Source organism: Micropterus dolomieu, linkage group LG14, assembly GCF_021292245.1.
Source record: "Micropterus dolomieu isolate WLL.071019.BEF.003 ecotype Adirondacks linkage group LG14, ASM2129224v1, whole genome shotgun sequence".
Classification (NCBI taxonomy): Eukaryota; Metazoa; Chordata; class Actinopteri; order Centrarchiformes; family Centrarchidae; genus Micropterus; species Micropterus dolomieu.
The window spans coordinates 7,175,477-7,194,227 of NC_060163.1; the positions used below are offsets into that span (position 1 = coordinate 7,175,477).

General features: G+C 38.6%; 2 protein-coding genes and 1 long non-coding RNA gene across 4 annotated transcripts in view; all 3 read right to left on the bottom strand.

Annotated features, from left to right (window-relative positions):
- Positions 1 to 7,686: 7,686 nt before the first annotated feature.
- On the bottom strand, positions 7,687 to 9,945 carry LOC123983120 (piggyBac transposable element-derived protein 3-like). The gene is made up of 2 exons (XM_046069249.1): positions 9,732 to 9,945; positions 7,687 to 9,204 (listed from the first exon to the last, which is right to left on the bottom strand). Exons 1-2 carry the CDS (start codon positions 9,830 to 9,832, stop codon positions 7,905 to 7,907), a joined length of 1,401 nt encoding a protein of 466 aa, XP_045925205.1. The 5' UTR covers positions 9,833 to 9,945; the 3' UTR covers positions 7,687 to 7,904.
- A 1,518-nt stretch (positions 9,946 to 11,463) lies between these two features.
- Positions 11,464 to 14,329, bottom strand: cxl34b.11 (CX chemokine ligand 34b, duplicate 11). Its single transcript, XM_046069272.1, has 4 exons — positions 14,159 to 14,329; positions 13,877 to 14,033; positions 12,662 to 12,743; positions 11,464 to 11,927 (listed from the first exon to the last, which is right to left on the bottom strand). Exons 1-4 carry the CDS (start codon positions 14,226 to 14,228, stop codon positions 11,901 to 11,903), a joined length of 336 nt encoding a protein of 111 aa, XP_045925228.1. The 5' UTR covers positions 14,229 to 14,329; the 3' UTR covers positions 11,464 to 11,900.
- A 2,968-nt stretch (positions 14,330 to 17,297) lies between these two features.
- LOC123983147 overlaps positions 17,298 to 18,751 on the bottom strand; it is a 4,852-nt gene continuing 3,398 nt past the window's right edge. For both annotated transcript variants that reach the window (XR_006828140.1, XR_006828139.1), the window contains 2 exons: positions 18,152 to 18,230; positions 17,298 to 17,658 (listed from right to left, as the gene is read on the bottom strand). This is a non-coding gene — a long non-coding RNA (uncharacterized LOC123983147). The remainder of the gene's footprint in view (positions 17,659 to 18,151; positions 18,231 to 18,751) is intronic.

Below are 18,751 nucleotides of genomic sequence, written 5' to 3' on the forward strand. Positions count from 1 at the left end.
CGTCAGAATCATATTGTAGCCAGCCTCTTGAAACTCCGTTCTCTCCAAACCTCCATTTCTCACAAAACTTTCTTTTTTTATGTAATTCGTCCCCCTTTTCGTCTGTGGGTTTTCGTTTTAAAGGTTGGCTCACTCCTGGTAAATGTCGCCACATAACAGCTAATAAGCGGCAGCTAGCTGCAGATCGGTGACTTTGCAGATCGGTGACTTTGCAGTTCGTACCGCGCTTTCTCCTTTCCACAAGCACTCGCGTGGCCGACGTTGCTATGCAACCATGAACAGAGGCGCGCTTGGAAAAACGGGCGGCCGGGTGCGTCTCAGTGTAAGTGAATGTCGCGATATTACTGATCATGGAAAGATTTTGCAGCGGTGCTGATGAATACATTGTAGGGAAAACACTGATTATTACATTACTATTTTGGTATGAACATTCACCCGCCAGTGTGGCGGATAGCCTTTTGAAATTTACTCGCCAAACGGAAAATCTACCCGCATTTGGCGCTTGGCGGGTGTTAATTTCGGACCCTGGCTCTAAGCTAGAGACATTTCCTGCTGTCTTTATATTATTCAGTATGTTTAATGTGGATGTATTCAGATTCTTCCAAAAAGCATCTGTTTGTGATTTGATTTGAATATTTTGGATAATATAGCCTACTGAGCACTCCATCTTGTAAAGTAATCAAGAGGTCATCTCCAGTAACATTTAATAGTATTTGGAATGCTTAGAGTCACTGTATGAAAATATCCTGCATCCAAAAGGTTCCTTAAAAGACTCAAAACCACACTCGCCATGTTCAGGGAGGATCAGCACCATAGTTAAATACATGAGGCATACTCCAAACCTTACGGAGAAAGGCATTCTGGATCCAGGTATTCTGAAAGACAGTTGTGGAGGCAGAAGGTTTGTTGTAGAGGGAGTGTGTGCACTGGCAGATGAGATTAGTTGATTTGCAGGGCGTTGCTGCAAAACTGCAGTGACGGATGGCAAAAACATCTGGATTCACAGCCGGAGGCGCTAAAGACTCGAGCATAGCCAATTGCTGCTCCACCCTCAAATTCCAAATAATATCAGGCTAGAGCAGAATCTGATTATTTGTCTCACTATCAGTTATAATATAGTAAACACATAATTTAAACTTGAGTTACACAACCAGTATATATAATACAGATTCTTGCGTGTTCCACTTGCTTATGGCTACAAGTGTTGTACACAAGCTGACACGGGAGCTGTAAGTATAACTGGCTGGGCCCCTATCTGAGAATGGATAATAAAGTGTGTTGGATGGATAGACAAGTGTGCACTAATGAGATTAAAGCTGTAAGGTCAACTGTTGTCTTCTCCTTTCTGTTATGAATGCAGCATAAACTGAAGGTAGCTAGCTAAACCATACTAGAAACCATGTTCAACACCTCAGTTTAGTCAGGTTTAGTGTTAGCATGCTAACATTAGCTAATTAGCATTAAAAATAGCCTAAAAGTACAGCTAAGGTTGATGGGAATTACTTTAGTTTTGCTTGTATTTGTTCATAAACCAAAGTATTAACCTGATGACCGTGCTAGATGTAAAGTTAAGTGATTAAAAATATATTCTGTGGGGGGCATGACTGTGTTTATCCAATTACATGGCAATCTATCCAAAGTTGTTGAGATGTTTCACTCAAATCACAAAAGTGAATCTCACGATGGCTCTAAAGGAAAAGTCAGGGGATCACCTGAGTCATTAGGATTCATCCTCTGGACCATGAATATCTATAGCAAATTTAAACGCAGTCCATACAATACATTGTTGAGATATTTTGCTTTAAACCAAAAATGTCAACTTCATGATGGCGCTAGAGGAAATGTCATAGCTTTACCAAACGCAGTAGGCTAATCTTTCTCTTCTGGGGACCATGAATTTCTATACAAAATGTCATGGCAATCTGTCCGATAATTGTTAAGATAAAGATGTCTGGACCAAAGTAGTGGACTGAGCGACACTGTCATCTCTAGAGCCATGCTGCTAATAAAAAGCAAATATGGACATTGTGGAAAGGATGTAAGAGTAATTTCTTTATTTCTTGGCTGTTTCTCAAGAAGAAAATGACCACAGGTTGGAAGACATAACTGGCAAAGTTATTGTTTGGAGAAATTTTCATCACTATCATGGAGACCTCTTTTCATTTTTTAGTAATAACATTTAAATTTTAAATTCATTCATTCAATTCAGCCATTTTCAAGGCTACTTGTCCCGTGATATAAACTGTAAATACCATGCAGCAACACCAAGACAACAATGGTTGAAACTCTTTAATAGTTTATTAGACAATGAAAATCACAATGAACATCACTAACATATTTAAATGTTTACAGAGAAATTTGATCTAAATTGTTACAAAGAAAAAAAGAAAACATTCTGGATAGGAGGTCATGATGCATTATACGTTGTGATTGTCAAAGGTCTGTCAGATGATTTGGCAACATATTCCTCTCTGGGGGAGAAGAAATTAAATTAAAAGTATGGCAGCAAAGAGAAATAATTCTTAGCATTTTAACAGCCACTGAATGATGAAATTTAAACACCATTGAATTCATAGCATTTAAATAATTTACTCTGAAAACCATGTATCTGAAGTGATTTGTTCTGAATTCACCTCTTTGTAATTAAATAGGAAATATTATTCCGTTGGTCAAATTCAAATCTAAAAATTCAAGTTGAAAAAATTCAGAAAGAGCAAATTATTAGTCAAATTCAGACCAGCCACGGCAGTTCACGTTTTTGCTCACCGCCCATGCAGGGCTCTCTAGCCTTTACCGCATAGTACTGCTTTTGACACTTTACCCTGCTAAATCTCTGGAGAACCAGAGGAAGGGAGGGAAGTGCCTGTTCTCGGCTGTCTCGGCTAATTAAAATTGGCTGAACTTTTTCATTTGAATTTGACCTATTGAATCTGAGCAACCTGAATCCATTTTTTTTTCCAACCTGAATCCATTTTTTCTTTAATGTGTGGATCTGAATTTGAAGTCAAAACCTGGAATTCCTAAATATATCAAGAAAAAAATAGAAGAAAACCCTTTAAATTATAGTGTGCAACACAGAGCGTAATTTTTCCCACTTTTTTTTTGGCTCTTAGATGGACACTTGTTTTCAGTTTAGCCGTATTAGCCCCTACCAAAAGTATTTCTACATACTGTCCATAACAACAATAAACGACACTATGTGTAACAACAGTGTCATTCCAACTGTACCACTGCAGGCTGTTGAAGTCCCCTCTCTGTTGTACCCCATCCTGTAAGTTTATCTATATTACAACACACATGTTATTATATAGGCCTACAGTATGTTTCTGACAATACTCTTTTTTGTTTTTGTTTTTTTACCTCTGTACTTTCCAGTAAAGTAAAAACACAAATGTACCCTGTAGCTATTTAGGAACTATGTAATTTGTTTTTACATTAGGAACTATGTAAAAATCTTCATTTTGTTACCCCTCCATTGTGGGTAAGTAGAACATGGTAATTTAAAAATAAATCACAGCAGATTTATAAAGTGCTACAGAACCCATTGTTACCCCCCTAATTCCCCAGCTTACTTGCTTTAACCTCCAGAGTCTTTGTTGGAGCCACCAAGCTCTTGGGTCCACACACCATTCGTTATTTTCATTGGTAAGGCTGTAGGGTTGAAAAAACATGTAACAGACATGAACATGTGCTAGAGACTGATTGTTTTCAAATATGATCAATGTGCCTTACAGGGCCGGACAGCACACCATAAATGCGAAAATGAAGCTTGTGTGAGCAATTTTACTTACATGTAAGCCTTTATTTTGCAATTAGAAAAAGTGTTTTTCTCCTGCAGGAAGCAGACATTGACAGTTTCTCTAATGGTGGCATTTGAGGTTTCCATGCAACAATTGGGAATGACATGCCCTGGACTCTTGGGCCTAGGCCTGTAACACTGGGGCCACACTGCAATGCATACACAACACAGAAAAATATTATTAAGTTTATGTACAGGAAACTATCTTACAGGCTGACTATTTAACAGCAACCCACCCCCCACCCCCCCCAAAAGTATTGAATTTTCAGTATATATAGCAATTACGATAGATAAAGCATGTTAATTAATGAACTTTAGAGGTAATGCTAGGCAAACCTTGTTACTTTGGAGAGAGTCAGACTTGCTTATACCCTTTTTGTTTACATCCTTGTTCTCTTTTAGTTCCTAAATGACTGAAATAGTTTGATTTCCCCCATGTGTATCTTTCCAAAGCAAAATAAAGTGCTCTTTTCCTTGTATCTATGTGTACATAGATACAAGGAATACAGTGGGAAAATCTTCCCCCTTTAACAAGTACATTGCAACTGCTGTGTTAGCCAGCACAGCATCTGTTCTTCATTTACATCAAAGATCTTTCCGTTAAGTATCACATGATAGACACTCCAATATGGAAAGAAAAAACAAAGATTTCTCTTTTAATGTTTAATACAAAATGAAAACCTCCTGTGGCAAAAAAACATAAACTTTTAAGATGAATCCTCTTTATTTTAGTGTTGACAGGGAATCAATCTAATTTCTATACAATACAAATCAATACATTTTAAATACAACTGTTTAAGTTACCCTTCACAGACTCTAGAAGTAATTAGTAGTCACACACTCACCTTGTGCAAGAAGGAAAAGCAGCATGGTTAAACGCACACAAAGCCCATAGCGAAGGGAGAAAGGCATCCTGGGTCACAATATGACAGTGTGTCTCTGTACAGTAGAGATCTGGTGATAGTGAATAATTAAGAGCCTTATTCTGGACACTCACTGCTCCAGTGCTTGTCAGTAAAGTTAACAGTGAAGCTCTGACTTGCAAGAAGAAATTTTGTTGTTATAAATGAGGTCAACACGCAGGAGCACACACCCCACACTCTAGAGAAAGAGGACCACAGCTGTTGCAATGGGTCCACATATTTCCTCACTATAAGTTAACAAGTACTTGGCACAGGAATTTTGCCTTCTTAAGTTTCCTTAAGAAATACAGCTGTTTCTGTCTTTACCAGCGTGGAAATGTGAGATGACCATGAAGTGATGCTGATTCCTAGAAAACCTAAAACTATTCAGCTGCTCCACCTTAGTGCCATTGTCCACATCAGGGATTGATATTGCCTTAACCACTGCAGTCAACACCTTGGATCTGGCTGGCCTTGAACTAGGCAGAACAATAAATACAAGAAGAGGAAGAAGTAGCTTTGCAAATGTTGTAACTCATGCGGTATTATGGCAATGTTGGCAAATGAGTGGTTAACTCCAAACTAACAGGCTGTGTAACATGTGTAACATTAAAATCTGTTGTGTAATTTACATTTTATTGTTCAATACAGTTCATATTGGATTAAATAATGCCATAGGCACATTGTGTTAAGAAAGTTGTTGTGTTTTTTGAGCTTCAGAGGGAGAGCGATAGGCTAGATATTGGGATCGAATCTTCAACTATCTGGGGTCAGCCCTACATAGTAGTAGAAAATATAAGAAGAATAATGAGAGATAACCGATATGAGCATTAGAGGTGCTGTCAGGCATATTCTTGAACTTTGGACATGCAGGGAGAAACACGCTACCTGTTTTTAATGCTTAGTTAAGCTAATAAGCGCCTGTCTGCAGCTTCACAATAAACATGCAGACATGAGATCATTTAACTTTAATTAAAAAAGCGAATAAATGACCTTGCCAAAGTGACACCTAGTTGCAGTGGTGGCTGCTGCCAAATCTCTCAGGGGGGGGCAATTGTTTTGATGATGGCTAAGGTGAGTTCAATGGTCTTAGTCTGCTATAACACAAGGATTGTTCCTTAGGCTACATACTGTACAGTATTTGTGAACAGCTACATCCTGAAATTCATTGTCAATGTCTACAATGAATGAACAGTCCACAGTTAAAATCAACCGATCTTAAGACCTTTGGATGTAAAGGCAACTACTTTAGCAATAATGATAAAAAAAAGAATGACTCTCACAATCATCTGATTTAGCTGTAACAAAGCTTTTATTTAGGAACAACAAATCCAGAATAAAGCACAGTGGCACTGCAATGAATACAATTATTTACAGTTAATCTTGCGTTGCAGCTAAGGGACCCGTCTCAAGTAATAGGCTACAGTTATGTAATATTGTCACATATGCTGTATATGAAGGTGGATCAAACACAGCTATTCTTAAATGTTTAACGGGGTACAGATGAACCTAGTATTTATTTTCAGTTTTTAAGTTACACATTACACAAGACTAATAAGGTAAGCAGAGAGTTGTAAAAACTCCACTTGTTATCCTGTAGATACACAGTATTATTAGGGGAGTGGGCTATATTAAAGTATCCACTGTTCTCCTGTAACTGTATAATCACACAGTAACAACGAGCTATGTGCTGTTCTCCCATTCTTCCTTTGTATTTATACATGAACAACAAGGCATGCAAGGGGAAATTTAAAAGGTTTATTCTATTGTTTTTGGTTTATTTTCTGTGTTGCTTTCCTACTTCTTCTTCTTTTTACCCTCCTCTGACAAGATGCCCGTGGTGGCCACATCATGCTACCTTCCTTTCCTGGCTTGGCAGTGCCCGGTCAACCTAATGAACAAGCCGCTCCTGCCTAGTTGCCCCTAGTTGCTCCAGAGGCATCTGACATACATAGCAATTGTAAGTCGCTTTGAATAAAAGCTTCAGCAAAAATGAATAAATGTAAAGCAATGGATAACACAAACACAGACAGAAAATTAAGTGTGTGAATACTTTTCTACCTACATGTATGCATGTATATTACAATTAGCAAATGTGTGTGCCTTCTGTTCAAAGCAGGCGATGATCTTCTCCAAAATGCGGGCCTTTGAGACATTTGTACAGCAGGAGGGGACGACTGGTATCACGTCTGGAGATTCAGGCGTGACATACTGAAGTCGCCCTACAATGCAGAAAACACAAGAAAGCAATAGACCAGGCATGAATAAGACTTATATCAGCAGTGTATACTGCAGCAATTTGTATATAGGTGCATTGTCAGTTGTCCTATAACTACATGTATCACCGTTGGAAAGTACCACTCCAGTTCAGGTCTTAAGTATGTTGTGAAAGCACGTGGTTAATGTTGTGAAACGTTCAAAGTTTCATTAAGTTTAGGCAACAAAACTACTTGGTTAGGTGTGGAAAAAGATCATGGTTTGGGTTACAATAAGCACGTTGTGTAAGTCAAGTGACTGAGAACCAAGGAAAATATTTTTTTTCCTAATCATATTTTTTTGTGATTCCATACCTGTTCAGGGTTAAAAAAACATCCTACAATTCACACATTTTTATTTTTTATTTTTATTTTACAGCATGTCCACTGTAGTACACGACAGGATCATTTGAGTACGAAAACAGACACATTTGGTAGATACAAATTTTACCAGATTATAGAGTTTTTTTAACTAAGAATACATACATTTTGGGCTGTAAATTGACTATTATACAAGAATGCAGACATTTTGATTATAAAATAGACACATTTATCATTCTTGAACACTTTTCCTTACATTTTGCAAATATATCTTTACTATTCAATCCTTTTATTGGTCCCCTTTAATCCTTGAGTTATTTGAACAATGAACATAGAACTAATGTGAAACTGATTTTTTGGGGATTTATTTCTTCTGTCAAACTGAATCCAATCTAGTTTTTCTTCACTCTTCATTTTGTTCTTAGTATGTTCTTTGTTAGTGGTGATAGTCCTGGAAGCAATTTCTCTTTTTGGTAATGCAGAGGAACATCTTGCATTTGGTACATCTCATGTACGTCTTGCTCTTGCAGCCCTTATTTCTGCATCTTTCTGCATGCTTGGTATCCATCATCTCAGGCATGTGCATGGCTCCTAGTCTGCGCACAGATGGCTCTGGTTGTGGGATCCTCATTTTAGATGGTGGCTCATACTCATCCTACTCTCTTCACAGCTGTTATCCAGTTCCGGACTCTCCAACAGCTCTTCAGCTAGGACTAATTTGAAGTCCAGGTACTGATGTGTGTTCTTGGATGCTCTGTGCAGAGCTTTGCTGTCAGACTTGTATTGTATCCAGGAGTTTGTGATGGCAACATCAAAGAAGTGACTGATCACACGCGATGTCCATTTCTTGGTCCTGCTTGACATACGATAGAAGCTAAGCATGCGATCACAAAGATCCACGCCACCCATGTTGTCATTATACTGCTTAATTACTGCTGGTCTTTTAACCTGGACCATGTGCTTTTCTTTCTTGGACCATCTGGTACAGATGTCTTCTGGGTCTTTCCCATGTACAGTGGATGCCATGAGCACTGGTTTGTTGTCGAACCATTTTGTGATGGCCAGCTCAGGACTCTTTCTGGCCACTGACACTGATGTTCCTCTCCCCTCTTTTTTCAACTGTTTGTCTTCTGGCAGCTGGCACAGCTTTGGGACACGGTTCTTCATTATAGTTCCAGTTGCAGGAAGGCCCTTTGCCAGCAATGCATCCAATAGATCTATGGTTGTGAAGTACCTGTCGAAGAATATGTGGCTTCCTTTTGGAACAGATTCAACCATGCGTAGAACTGCTGCAGCTCCAACTCCTAACCTTTGGACTGTAAAGGTATTCTTCCCTTGGTAGACTTCAAAATCAAGCATCAGACCATTTGGGGATGCGAGGACAAAGACCTTTAGGCCAGTAGGGTTTGGCTTGCCGGGAACATATTGCCTGACTGGACAACGGCCTGTGAATGGGATGATTTGCTCATCAATGCAGACCCTCTCTGGTTTTGCAAGGCTGAGACAGCCTTGCCGTACACGATCGAGTATTGGCCTAACTTTCCAAAGAATATCTGCCTTCTTTGTTTCCTCTGTTACAGCCAGGTCATTGACAATCTTGAGGGAGTTTCTTATCCTGAAGAATCTATCCCTAGACATTTTGCTACTTATGACTGGCACTTTAGTTTTTTTGGCCCAAAACATTTTAATTCTGGGATAGCCAAGGCAGGCCATGTGGACTGAAATGCCAAAGAAGATTTTTATTTCTTGTGGCGTAGTGTTCATACACACTCCTCTGCTTTGCAGCTCTCTTTGATTTGTGTATGTTGCCAAATCTTCAAAGACCTTGTTGTCAATGTACTGTGAAAAGTATTCAATTGGACTCCAGTCTGCACGTGTTGTAGGGTCATCTTGACACACAGGAAGCCCAGGTAACACAGGTGCAAATCTGATATGAAGGGAAAAAAAGATTAATAAATGATAAATAAAAACAGTTTATATACTCAATGCAGCTAAATTTAAAATTGTGGAACTGCATCAAACATACATATTACTCCTGGCCCACAGGGGGCGTCGAGTTTCCTGCTCATCCCTGTCTGTGTCTGACTCTGTGTCTGCATCTGTCCCTTCAACTGAGCCTTCTGCATCATCTTCATCTTCGTCTTCTCTCACTGGTTGAAACTCATCCTCATCTCTCTCATCATCTGACAACTCTAAATCTGAATCTCCCTCGACTATTTTGTAAAGAATTCTTTCTGCTTCAGTTCTGTTTCCTATAAAAATGTGGAGTCATTATTTACATGAAGATAGTCCTGATGTCCACTATAGTTGACATTCATAAAATGGCAAATTTTTCAAAAGATACATAATGTATTTGCTATCAGAACTAAATATATGATTCCTAACACCTTAATGAACAAGAAAATATATGATTATCATAGTAACAAAACCATAGACAAACAATATTTGACTCACCTCTTATCTTTCCATAAAATGTGCTTGTTCCTATGCCGTCCATTTTGGATTGAAAGATAGAGGGGGTTCCCGGCCTCCCAGCCAATCAAATAACATATCATTGAAAAGCCCAGGATGTCCTCTGTACAGTACAGCAGGAATTAAGAGACTAGCACAAAAGATTTAAAGGAGAGGGATGAAACTCAAATGTCCACTACGGTGGACATAAGTCAATGGGCTGGGTCTCAGGAGGATAAGTACCGTAAGTCACCTGCGTAACCCAGCAATAAATGTAAATATGGGTTGTAATAAGCTGCTGAACAATCAACCTATATGGCCATTTGTCTGGTGAGGACGGGCCAGCCTTAATACAAAAGTATTTGCCAAGTCATCCTCAGTTTAGTAGTCTCTCTTCAGTCATGCTTAAAAGATAAGTATGCAAAACTACACTCACCTTGCGCAGGAAGGAAAATCAGCAAAGTTACACATATAAAAGACAGTCCACCGCTAATGGAGAAATGCATCCTGGGTCCAAATTTGACAGATTGTCTCTGTAGAGATCTGGATAATAAAGTAAATATTTAAGAGCCTTATTCTGGACACACACTGCTCCTGTGCTTGTCAGTGAAGTAATCAGTGAAGGTATAATAACACCAATACAGAACCCCCTCCATAGAAAGAGGAACGCAGCTGTTGAGTGGTTACTCAATGAGTTTGTTAATAACTCCCCCAATAAAAAAAAAAAACTGTAAACAGATATATTGTCTTCAGTAATGGTGCGATGTGTTGAACTCACTGAGAGACAAAAAATAGTTTAGATTTAACTATAAATATGTGAGCAAAGAAATGTCTAATAGTCACATGTAACCATTACTGTATACATTTAGCCACTTTTAAGCACTGATACCTCATGTTGGAACTGAAATGCCACTAACACATAAGTATTTTACTCCCTTTCTCTCGCTCGTCCTCATGAGCTCTCTCTCTCTCTCACCTGCGAGTCTGCATCACACTTGAATTGATGCAATTGATGGTTTCAATAATGTGGCATTCATCTGCCATTTAAATAGCAATGTGCCATTCCAGGCACAGCTGGCTTTCAGAGGGTAATGGGAGAATAACACTCATGATTGGTTTAATTCGTGTTACACCCAAACCACACATGATCAATCTACAGACTAAATATAACCCCTTTGTGCCTTACTTGCTTAGATGCCAGATATGTCCGCGTAATTCAGACACCAAACAAGAACCTATTTTGAGGCCATAATGACCATGAATTTTCAACAAATTCTAATCAGTTCATCCGTCCAGATGAACGTTTGTTCCAATTTCGAACAAATTTCTTGTTCCTGAGATATCGCATTTGCCTAGGTGTCGTACTGACGGACAATGATCTCCACTCACTGTGCTTCAGTTGCAGACCAAAGGAGCAGACCACTGTCACCAAAGGATCGGCCACATGTGTAGATGTGGGCAAAGGTGTAAAGATTTCTACTTAAAAAGTCATGGAGCATCATCTACATCTTCATCTTCATCGTGGAGGCCAACTGCTCCTGATACTTAGGATGAGTTAAATGCAGAGAGCTCATAAATGTTTTATATTGTGCATGATTGTGTATGTGACAATAAGTTGATGTGATATTTATCTTACAAAAGCGAGAGTTCCTCTTGACGACAAAGTGAATTATTTCTCAAAATGGCAAACCATTCCATTAAGGTTTTATAATATTTAGTTAGTGGGCTGACAACATTTTTCAAAATTATCTTTATTTGTTTAGAATATGATGATAAAATGACAAAGACATTGGCATTAACTGTTTTGAACCACCCCACTTGCTTAGTTTCGCTCAATTCCTGGATGTCTATGGGATCATGGTTATTTTAATTGATTCCCTGGACACAACAATTGAGCCAAGATAGCCTAATATTGCTGTTTGACATAACTAGACTACACCAAATACATAAAAAAAGTCCCAAGGCATGTTTTAATTTCTGACTCTGGGAAACCCGTAAAATTCCCCCAAACTACTGTATCACTGAACTCTGTCTTTAACCAAATCACACACATATATTTAAAGACAGCGGGAATTAAGCATTGCCGTTAAGTTAGTAGACATATTGCCAGTGTAAATATTTCTGCTTAGAAGGTCATGGTGCATCATCTTCATCTTGGCTGTTGAAGGCCTTTCACAGGATTTCACAAGTGATTCCCTTCTGTGGAGAGAACAGTTATTTTCGGTTTAGACAGTTTCCATGTTATAGTCATTTAAATGTTATCCATTAAAGTTGTATTTGAGTTGTCAAACACTAGCATTTCTAAATCCCTAACGGGATGCAGTAAAACTTTACAAAATTTGCATCATGGCAATGCCAGACTGATTCACAAACGTGTATTAGTCAGGAAGCCCTTTGTTCACTGAGCGACACATTGAAGTTCGGGCAGAACAGAATCTTGATTAATATTTGATCAGCACTGAATTGTATTGGACAGCATTGGACTGTCCTGAGACTGGATGCCGGTCCAGACCTAAAACTAATCAGCACAGTGTGACTTTTCAAATCTGGACCAGTGTCGCTCCTCTGTCAGTCAAGGTATAATACCCGCTCCATATTAGATAAAAGGTTGTGATTAGACTGACCAGCCCCACTTAGGGTAGAAAACTGAGGACGGCCAGACGTATCTGACAGAGCAAATTAAAACACAAGTTCGGCAGATTCATCTGGTTCCCAGGCTATGGAGGTTGGGTATGTTCTCTTAAATCGCACCTCATAATGTGTCATCAGATAAACAACATCATATGAGGATTGTGCATTGCAGGTTAAAAAAAAAAAAAATTCACAAAAAAACATAGAAAGGGCGAAAAAAGGAAAACAATTTTAAAACCACAAAAGACATCCCAAACAAGCTCTCCTTGATATGTTTCAGCTGTAAATATCTCTAGACTTACTTTCTCTAACTTCTTGAGTCTTTCAGGGAGCCAACTGGCATTTGGGTCCACACAAACTTTACTCTGACTCTGAGTCACAAAACTGTAAGTTTAAAAAAAGACATTAGAAATTAGAAAGAAACATTAGAAATCAAAAACATGTTTCTTTTCAAAAATAACAAATATGCACTGAAAACAGCTACAGTAGCATTAACATAATAGAAGACTGATATACCACTCTCATGTCTGTGCATTAAGTATGGAGCAAGAGCCGGGAGCCATCACTTTTTAAGCTCAGTAATTAACACATTGTATCTTGTAATTTTTTTATACGTGCATAAACAGAAATAGAAACAACAACAATACGTTAGCTGTTCTTTATGCTATGCTACCCCAATCAGCGCCTGTAATTAAGTGGGCTTTCACACCTGAAAGTCCGCACCAAGGTCCGAACCAAAGTTTTGATACAATCGGTTAGTTTGGTTTCACACTGCAATTCTGCGACCGCACTAAAGGATTTTGCATGACAGACCTGCGTCCTGTCGTAATCATCTATGTGGGGTGCGTCTCCCTGTACGTGACATTGATTTATTAAACAGTTCAGCGGGTATCTTTGACACGAATGAATGAATATTTGCCACCACTAGCCTATATTGTTATTATTATATGTTATATATGGCATTACTACCTGCAGCACCAACTATACTGAAGGCTAGTCGCAATTAAACGTCCTCGTTGTGCGAACATTATAACGTCGCCAACAGGACAGGAGGAGAAGACCCCAAGCAATCCTTCTGCTCCTCCGTTTGAGGAGAGAGAGACCAAAGAGATGGGTGGCAGTGTGCTTCCCTCTGTTTGAAAAGATGAGCTGTCTTTATAATTGTGTCCTTATTTCAATGCATTTCCCCGTGCATTTGTTAGTTTCCAGTTTAGTTTATGGCAAATGCCGAGCTTTCTGTAAATGGTCTGAAAGTCTGAACCATCAGAAACCAACCGAACCATGGTTTAGTTTGATCCGGACCGAGACTACCTCTTTACGTCGGACCAAATTTCATCTGTTTGGTCCAGACTGTGGTCCGGGGGAGGTTTCAAACCTGCAATTTTGGTTCAGACCAAACTGGAAAGTCCGGACCAAACGAGGTAGGTGTGAAAGCCCCCTAACACTCTGTAAGTAACATACAGACATTAAAGTGGTATCGATCATCTCAATGGAGCTTGAATGTTTTTTTTACTTACATGTATGCATGTATTTTACAACTAGGAAATGTGTGTTCCCTCTGTTCAAAGCAGGCAATGACAGTTTCCCTAATGTGGTCGTCTGAGACCATCATACAGCAGCTGGGAATGATTGGGTGTAGGAATGGGGATTCAGGCGTAACATGCCAAAGTTTTCCTACAATGCAAAAAAAACAGACAGTAACAGACCTGGAGTGACTAAGACTTCAGTCAGCTGCGTAAAAAAAACGGTCAGTTTAGTAGCTTCTCTTAACTTATACGTCAAACATTAACCACACTCACCTTGCACAGGAAGGAAAATCACCAAGGTTGCGCACATAAAGGACAGTCCACAGCTAATGGAGAAATGCATCCTGGGTCCAAGACTGATGGTGTATCTCTGCACAGTAGAGATCTGGTGATAGTTATTGTCTGAACACTATCTGGTCTAGCACTTGTCAGAGTCACAGTGGAGGTTCTGATTTCCCAGAGGCAAGATTGTTGGTATAAATGCAGCCAATTTGAGGCGACACACCCCTCGTTGCTCAATCTACAGAAAGAACAACACCCGATGTGACCTTGTGATTGGTTAAGTGTTCCTCCCTAAAAAGATGAAACGGATAAAGTGACTTGAATGATGTTGTAATGTATTTGAATTATGTCAAATGTGTTTCACAGTTCAAACCATGAACTTAATTTTCAAGCCATAACACACAAGTTGAATCACACACAGCCAGCACCACAAAATAAAATGTATGACACACACACACACACACATAGAAGTTATGTCAGTCCATCACTGATGAGAAGAAGTTACACAGTGAGTCACAGTCACAATGTGACACATTAAAATCGGTGGAAAATTGAACAGAAATTCCCGATGCACCAGTAATTGACGCAATAACCCTTTGACATCTATGTGCTGGAATAATGACTGTTATTTTCATACTTCTATTGAAGTAGACACATACTGCTAACTGGCATTTGACTTATTGTGACTTGAGAGACAGTCCATAACAAACAGAGAAAGGCATCCTGGGTGCCAATATGACAGATTTACCTTTATTAATCAGAATCAACTTGAAATTTGGCGCACGAGTGAGCTTGTCCCACCCTTTAAAGACCCATATTTAGCTATAAATAGTCATGGAAATACCCCTAATTAATATTAATATATACTGACTGCAAGAAGACAACAATTGTAAATTCTGACAGAAAAGCTAAAAAAAGAAAATTCTCCCAGGGTGAAACTGAAGTTCTCGTTGGGGAGGTTGAAGCAAGAGAGCTCCGCTTTAATCTTGAGAAGCTTCAGGGCTGCAGTCTCTATTCATTCAACTTACACTGTAAATTTCCAGCTAAACTGAGGCTTATTGTTGACCCTTTTCTCGCTCTCTCTCTCGCTTGCCATTCACAGGTCTTTTGTAGAGTTTAGCGTGCACGCCTCTTGGGTCTATTTTAAGTAGCCGGCTATTTAAAAACGATATAATATTCTTTGTGTGGTTCATCAACGGTGATAAATTATCCGAAAAGTCCCGCGAGTTGCGTACAATTCTGCACAACATCAGTGAAGCTGGGGCTCCGTCTCTTCAGCAAGTGTTCCTCCACTGCCACTACGGCCACTACACATACACGCTACGCCTACACATGCGCACTGACGACCCAGAGTTAGGGTTACAATTTTGGATTTATTCACGCACTTTAAGAACATTTATTGAAAGTTTTTTTCTTTTTACATGTTTATTTACAGCATTAAACATTAAAATGTATATTGTAATAGGCTGTATATTAACTTATTGGGAGAAAACTGGTTGTTCTATGTAAAATCAGACGTTGAGCACCCCCATATCGCCAAAATGGCGTGATCCTTGTTTCGCTGCGAAGCTTCGACTGGATTGAGATTGACAGTCAAATTAGGCTCCGCCCATCAAAGCCTCAAATCTTCGACTATTTGTGGTCAGCCCTAAAAACTATGCACTTGTATTTGCTCGACTGAAGTATCAAATATGGCAGTTTAAACATAATCTATCCTTCTGTACACTTTATTTATGAGAATGAATTTCATAGCCTGCAAGTATTAGTTACAGATCAAATTAAATGATATTCCCGATAAAACTGTACAATATATTTGAGGCGTTTTTTCAGCAAAAACAGATATCACCATTTGTGTTTATTATCCTGAATTGTGGTTCTTCTAGTGTGCACTCCAGGTAGTATCAATCAAACAGCTGTTGGGTTGTTCCGATAAGATATCTCTTTAAGAAAAATTATCTTAAATCATGTTTTTTTTATTCACTTCATGGAATATCAGTCTAACAGGTGTTTGTTTACTAGTTCAAGAATGGCTTGCAAGTAATATTTTGATTTAATTTACACAATGGTATCCATTTCAAATTGTAACATGCTTTTGCCATCTTTTCATTTCTCCAGTTTATGTGCGTACATATGGGTCACAGTTTCTGAGGAGGACCGCACATTCTCCCATTAAGTTTGTTTTTTATAAATAAAAGTTTGAGCGTACAAAACATTAATAAAAGAGGTCCCAGGTTATAGTGAATAATTATAAGCCTTATTCTGGGAGCATAAACAAGGGAACACCCCTCATTCTAGAAAAAAGGGAGCACTTTGTTTAAGTGGTTACTCATTAGGTTTGCCAATGTTTCTTTATCAATGTGGAGGTGGGAGGTGACCATGACATATTCTCTGTGAAGCTGATTCCCAGAAACCTAAAACTCTCCAGCTCCACTGATATAGACAGGGGTGTGTATATTCGCTTTCTCTTTCCTAAAATCAACAATCGGCTGCTTGGTTTTGCTGACGTTGAGCAGTAGGTTGTTCTCTGTGCATCACCCTGCAAGACTGTTAATTTTTCTCTGTTCAACTCAAATAAAACATCAACCAACTCCACATGAAACCACAACTGACTGTTTTTTCTTGTTCTAATGTTTTTGTATGAATTTTAGAGCTTTGCAGAGAAAGAGCTAGGCTAGGAGTGGTTGTGGCTAAGGAGATAGAGCGGTTGTCCTCTAACTGGAAGGTCGGTAGTTTGATCCCCACCTCCCTAAATCTGCATGTTGAAGTGTCCTTGGGCAAAACACTGAACCCCAAATTGCTCCTGGTGGCTGTGCTATTGATGTGTAAAAGTATATGAATGTTACTTCTGTTCTGATGTGCAGTTGACACTTTTACCTCTGCCATCAGTGTATGAATGTGTGTGAATGGGTGAATGGATGTAGTGAAAAGCGCTTTGAGTGGTGGCAAAGACTAAAAAGATGTTGGCACCTTAGCCATGGCTATCTGTGTGTGAATGGGTGAATGTGACATTGCGTAAAGCTAAGTTAACTGTAGCAAACGGTTGGCTGTAGCTTCATATTTATCCACGAGAGTACCTCTTGGCAAGAAATTTAATGATTTTCCCAATTAAATACACCAATGACGAAAAGACAACATTTAAAATATCTTTATTTGTTTAGAAGATGATAATGATTCCAACAAAGGAAATGAAACCTTTCAATTAAACCTAGGGTAGGCAATGTTGGAGAAACTCTGCAATTTGAAAGTTCATATCTCCTTCGGACCAAATTAAATGATTGTTTGTTTGTTTGTTTATTAAAGTCAGAATTTCAACATATTAAAATTTGCTTCTGCAATAAATTGCCTACCCCAGCTTTAACAAAATAGAAAAAATAAACAGATTTTGGTCAGTGTGTAAAGATTTCTGCTTAAAAGTTCATGATGCGTCATAGTCCATCATCATCATCTTGGCTGTTGAAGGCATTTCACTGGGTTTTGCAATATATCCCTCTCTGTGGAGAGAAACAGTTTGTTTTATTTAGACAGTTTCCATATTATAAGATTTTAAATGGCACCCATAAATCACAGCAGATTTATCAAGTGCTACAGAAGGACTTTGTTGTCCAGTAGGTCATACTGTACCCCGTTATAACAGAATAGGCACTCATTAGTTAAAAAAAATACCAACAGTATAAATTCTTTTTATGTTCTACTATTATTACCCCCTTATTCCCCAACTTCCCATTGTCTTTCCTTGTGCCTACCTTTATGTATCCATATTGTACTGGTAAAAACAATAACAAACACATTACACAAAAAATTGGGAAGTATTCTGCTGTATGTTGTAATCTACGTTGCGTTACATAAAACTGCACTGCACAATGTGTTATGAAATAAACAGTAATTGCTATCTAGTGACAGATTAATACAATACATTGAAATGAAGGGAAACAATTCAAATGAAAGCAAAACATCATCATAAACAAGCTGTGAAATGTGACTTACTTTTGCTAACTTCTCCAGTCTTTGTGGGATCCACCAAGCTCTTGGGTCTACACACCATTTGTTATTTTGAGTGATGAAGCTGTAGGGTTGAAAAGACGGGTAAGAGACAGGAAGAAACACTTATGTAGCAAGAAGAGATTCCCACCGATAGTTAGAAAATATGATGACTGTGCTTGAACAATAAAAATATCTTCAGTTCCACAACAGTCAATTTGGGTCCACAAAGTCTCAAAATGATATCTCAGTGTCGTCATGTGTTTGTGGACGATACAATTGTTGTTTTGTGAAGAAAAGCGAATGTCCTATGTTTTTGCCAAGACAAGATAATAAGATTGATATCACACTCATGTCTGTGCAGTAAATATGTAAATATGTGTAAATAAATATTTGCTCAGCTTTGGACAAAGACTAGAAAAAGTTACAGCTAAAATGGTTTTTATCTTCTCATCTAACTTAACACTAGAACCACCAATGGGTCAAATTTACCCGCAGCTGTTTTTTGATTGTATATAATGACTAAATATTCAAGTCCCTGAATATTAAAGCTGTGTGCCCCAGTCTCTGACTTTTCCTAAAAGTGTGTTACGTAGCCCCCCCCCC

What these genes read in the sequence shown, in the direction of transcription:
- cxl34b.11 (XM_046069272.1), bottom strand. Translation starts at nt 14,228, where the DNA reads ATGCATTTCTCCATTAGCTGTGGACTGTCCTTTATGTGCGCAACCTTG. An exon ending in TGTAAAATACATGCATACAT is followed by an intron (nt 12,744 to 13,876) that starts GTAAGTAAAAAA and finishes TTAAACTTACAG; the next exon opens with TTTTGTGACTCAGAGTCAGA. An exon ending in GACTCAAGAAGTTAGAGAAA is followed by an intron (nt 11,928 to 12,661) that starts GTAAGTCTAGAG and finishes TTCTCTCCACAG; the next exon opens with AAGGGAATCACTTGTGAAAT.
- LOC123983120 (XM_046069249.1), bottom strand. Translation starts at nt 9,832, where the DNA reads ATGATATGTTATTTGATTGGCTGGGAGGCCGGGAACCCCCTCTATCTT. An exon ending in ATTTTATGGAAAGATAAGAG is followed by an intron (nt 9,205 to 9,731) that starts GTGAGTCAAATA and finishes CCTTCATATCAG; the next exon opens with ATTTGCACCTGTGTTACCTG.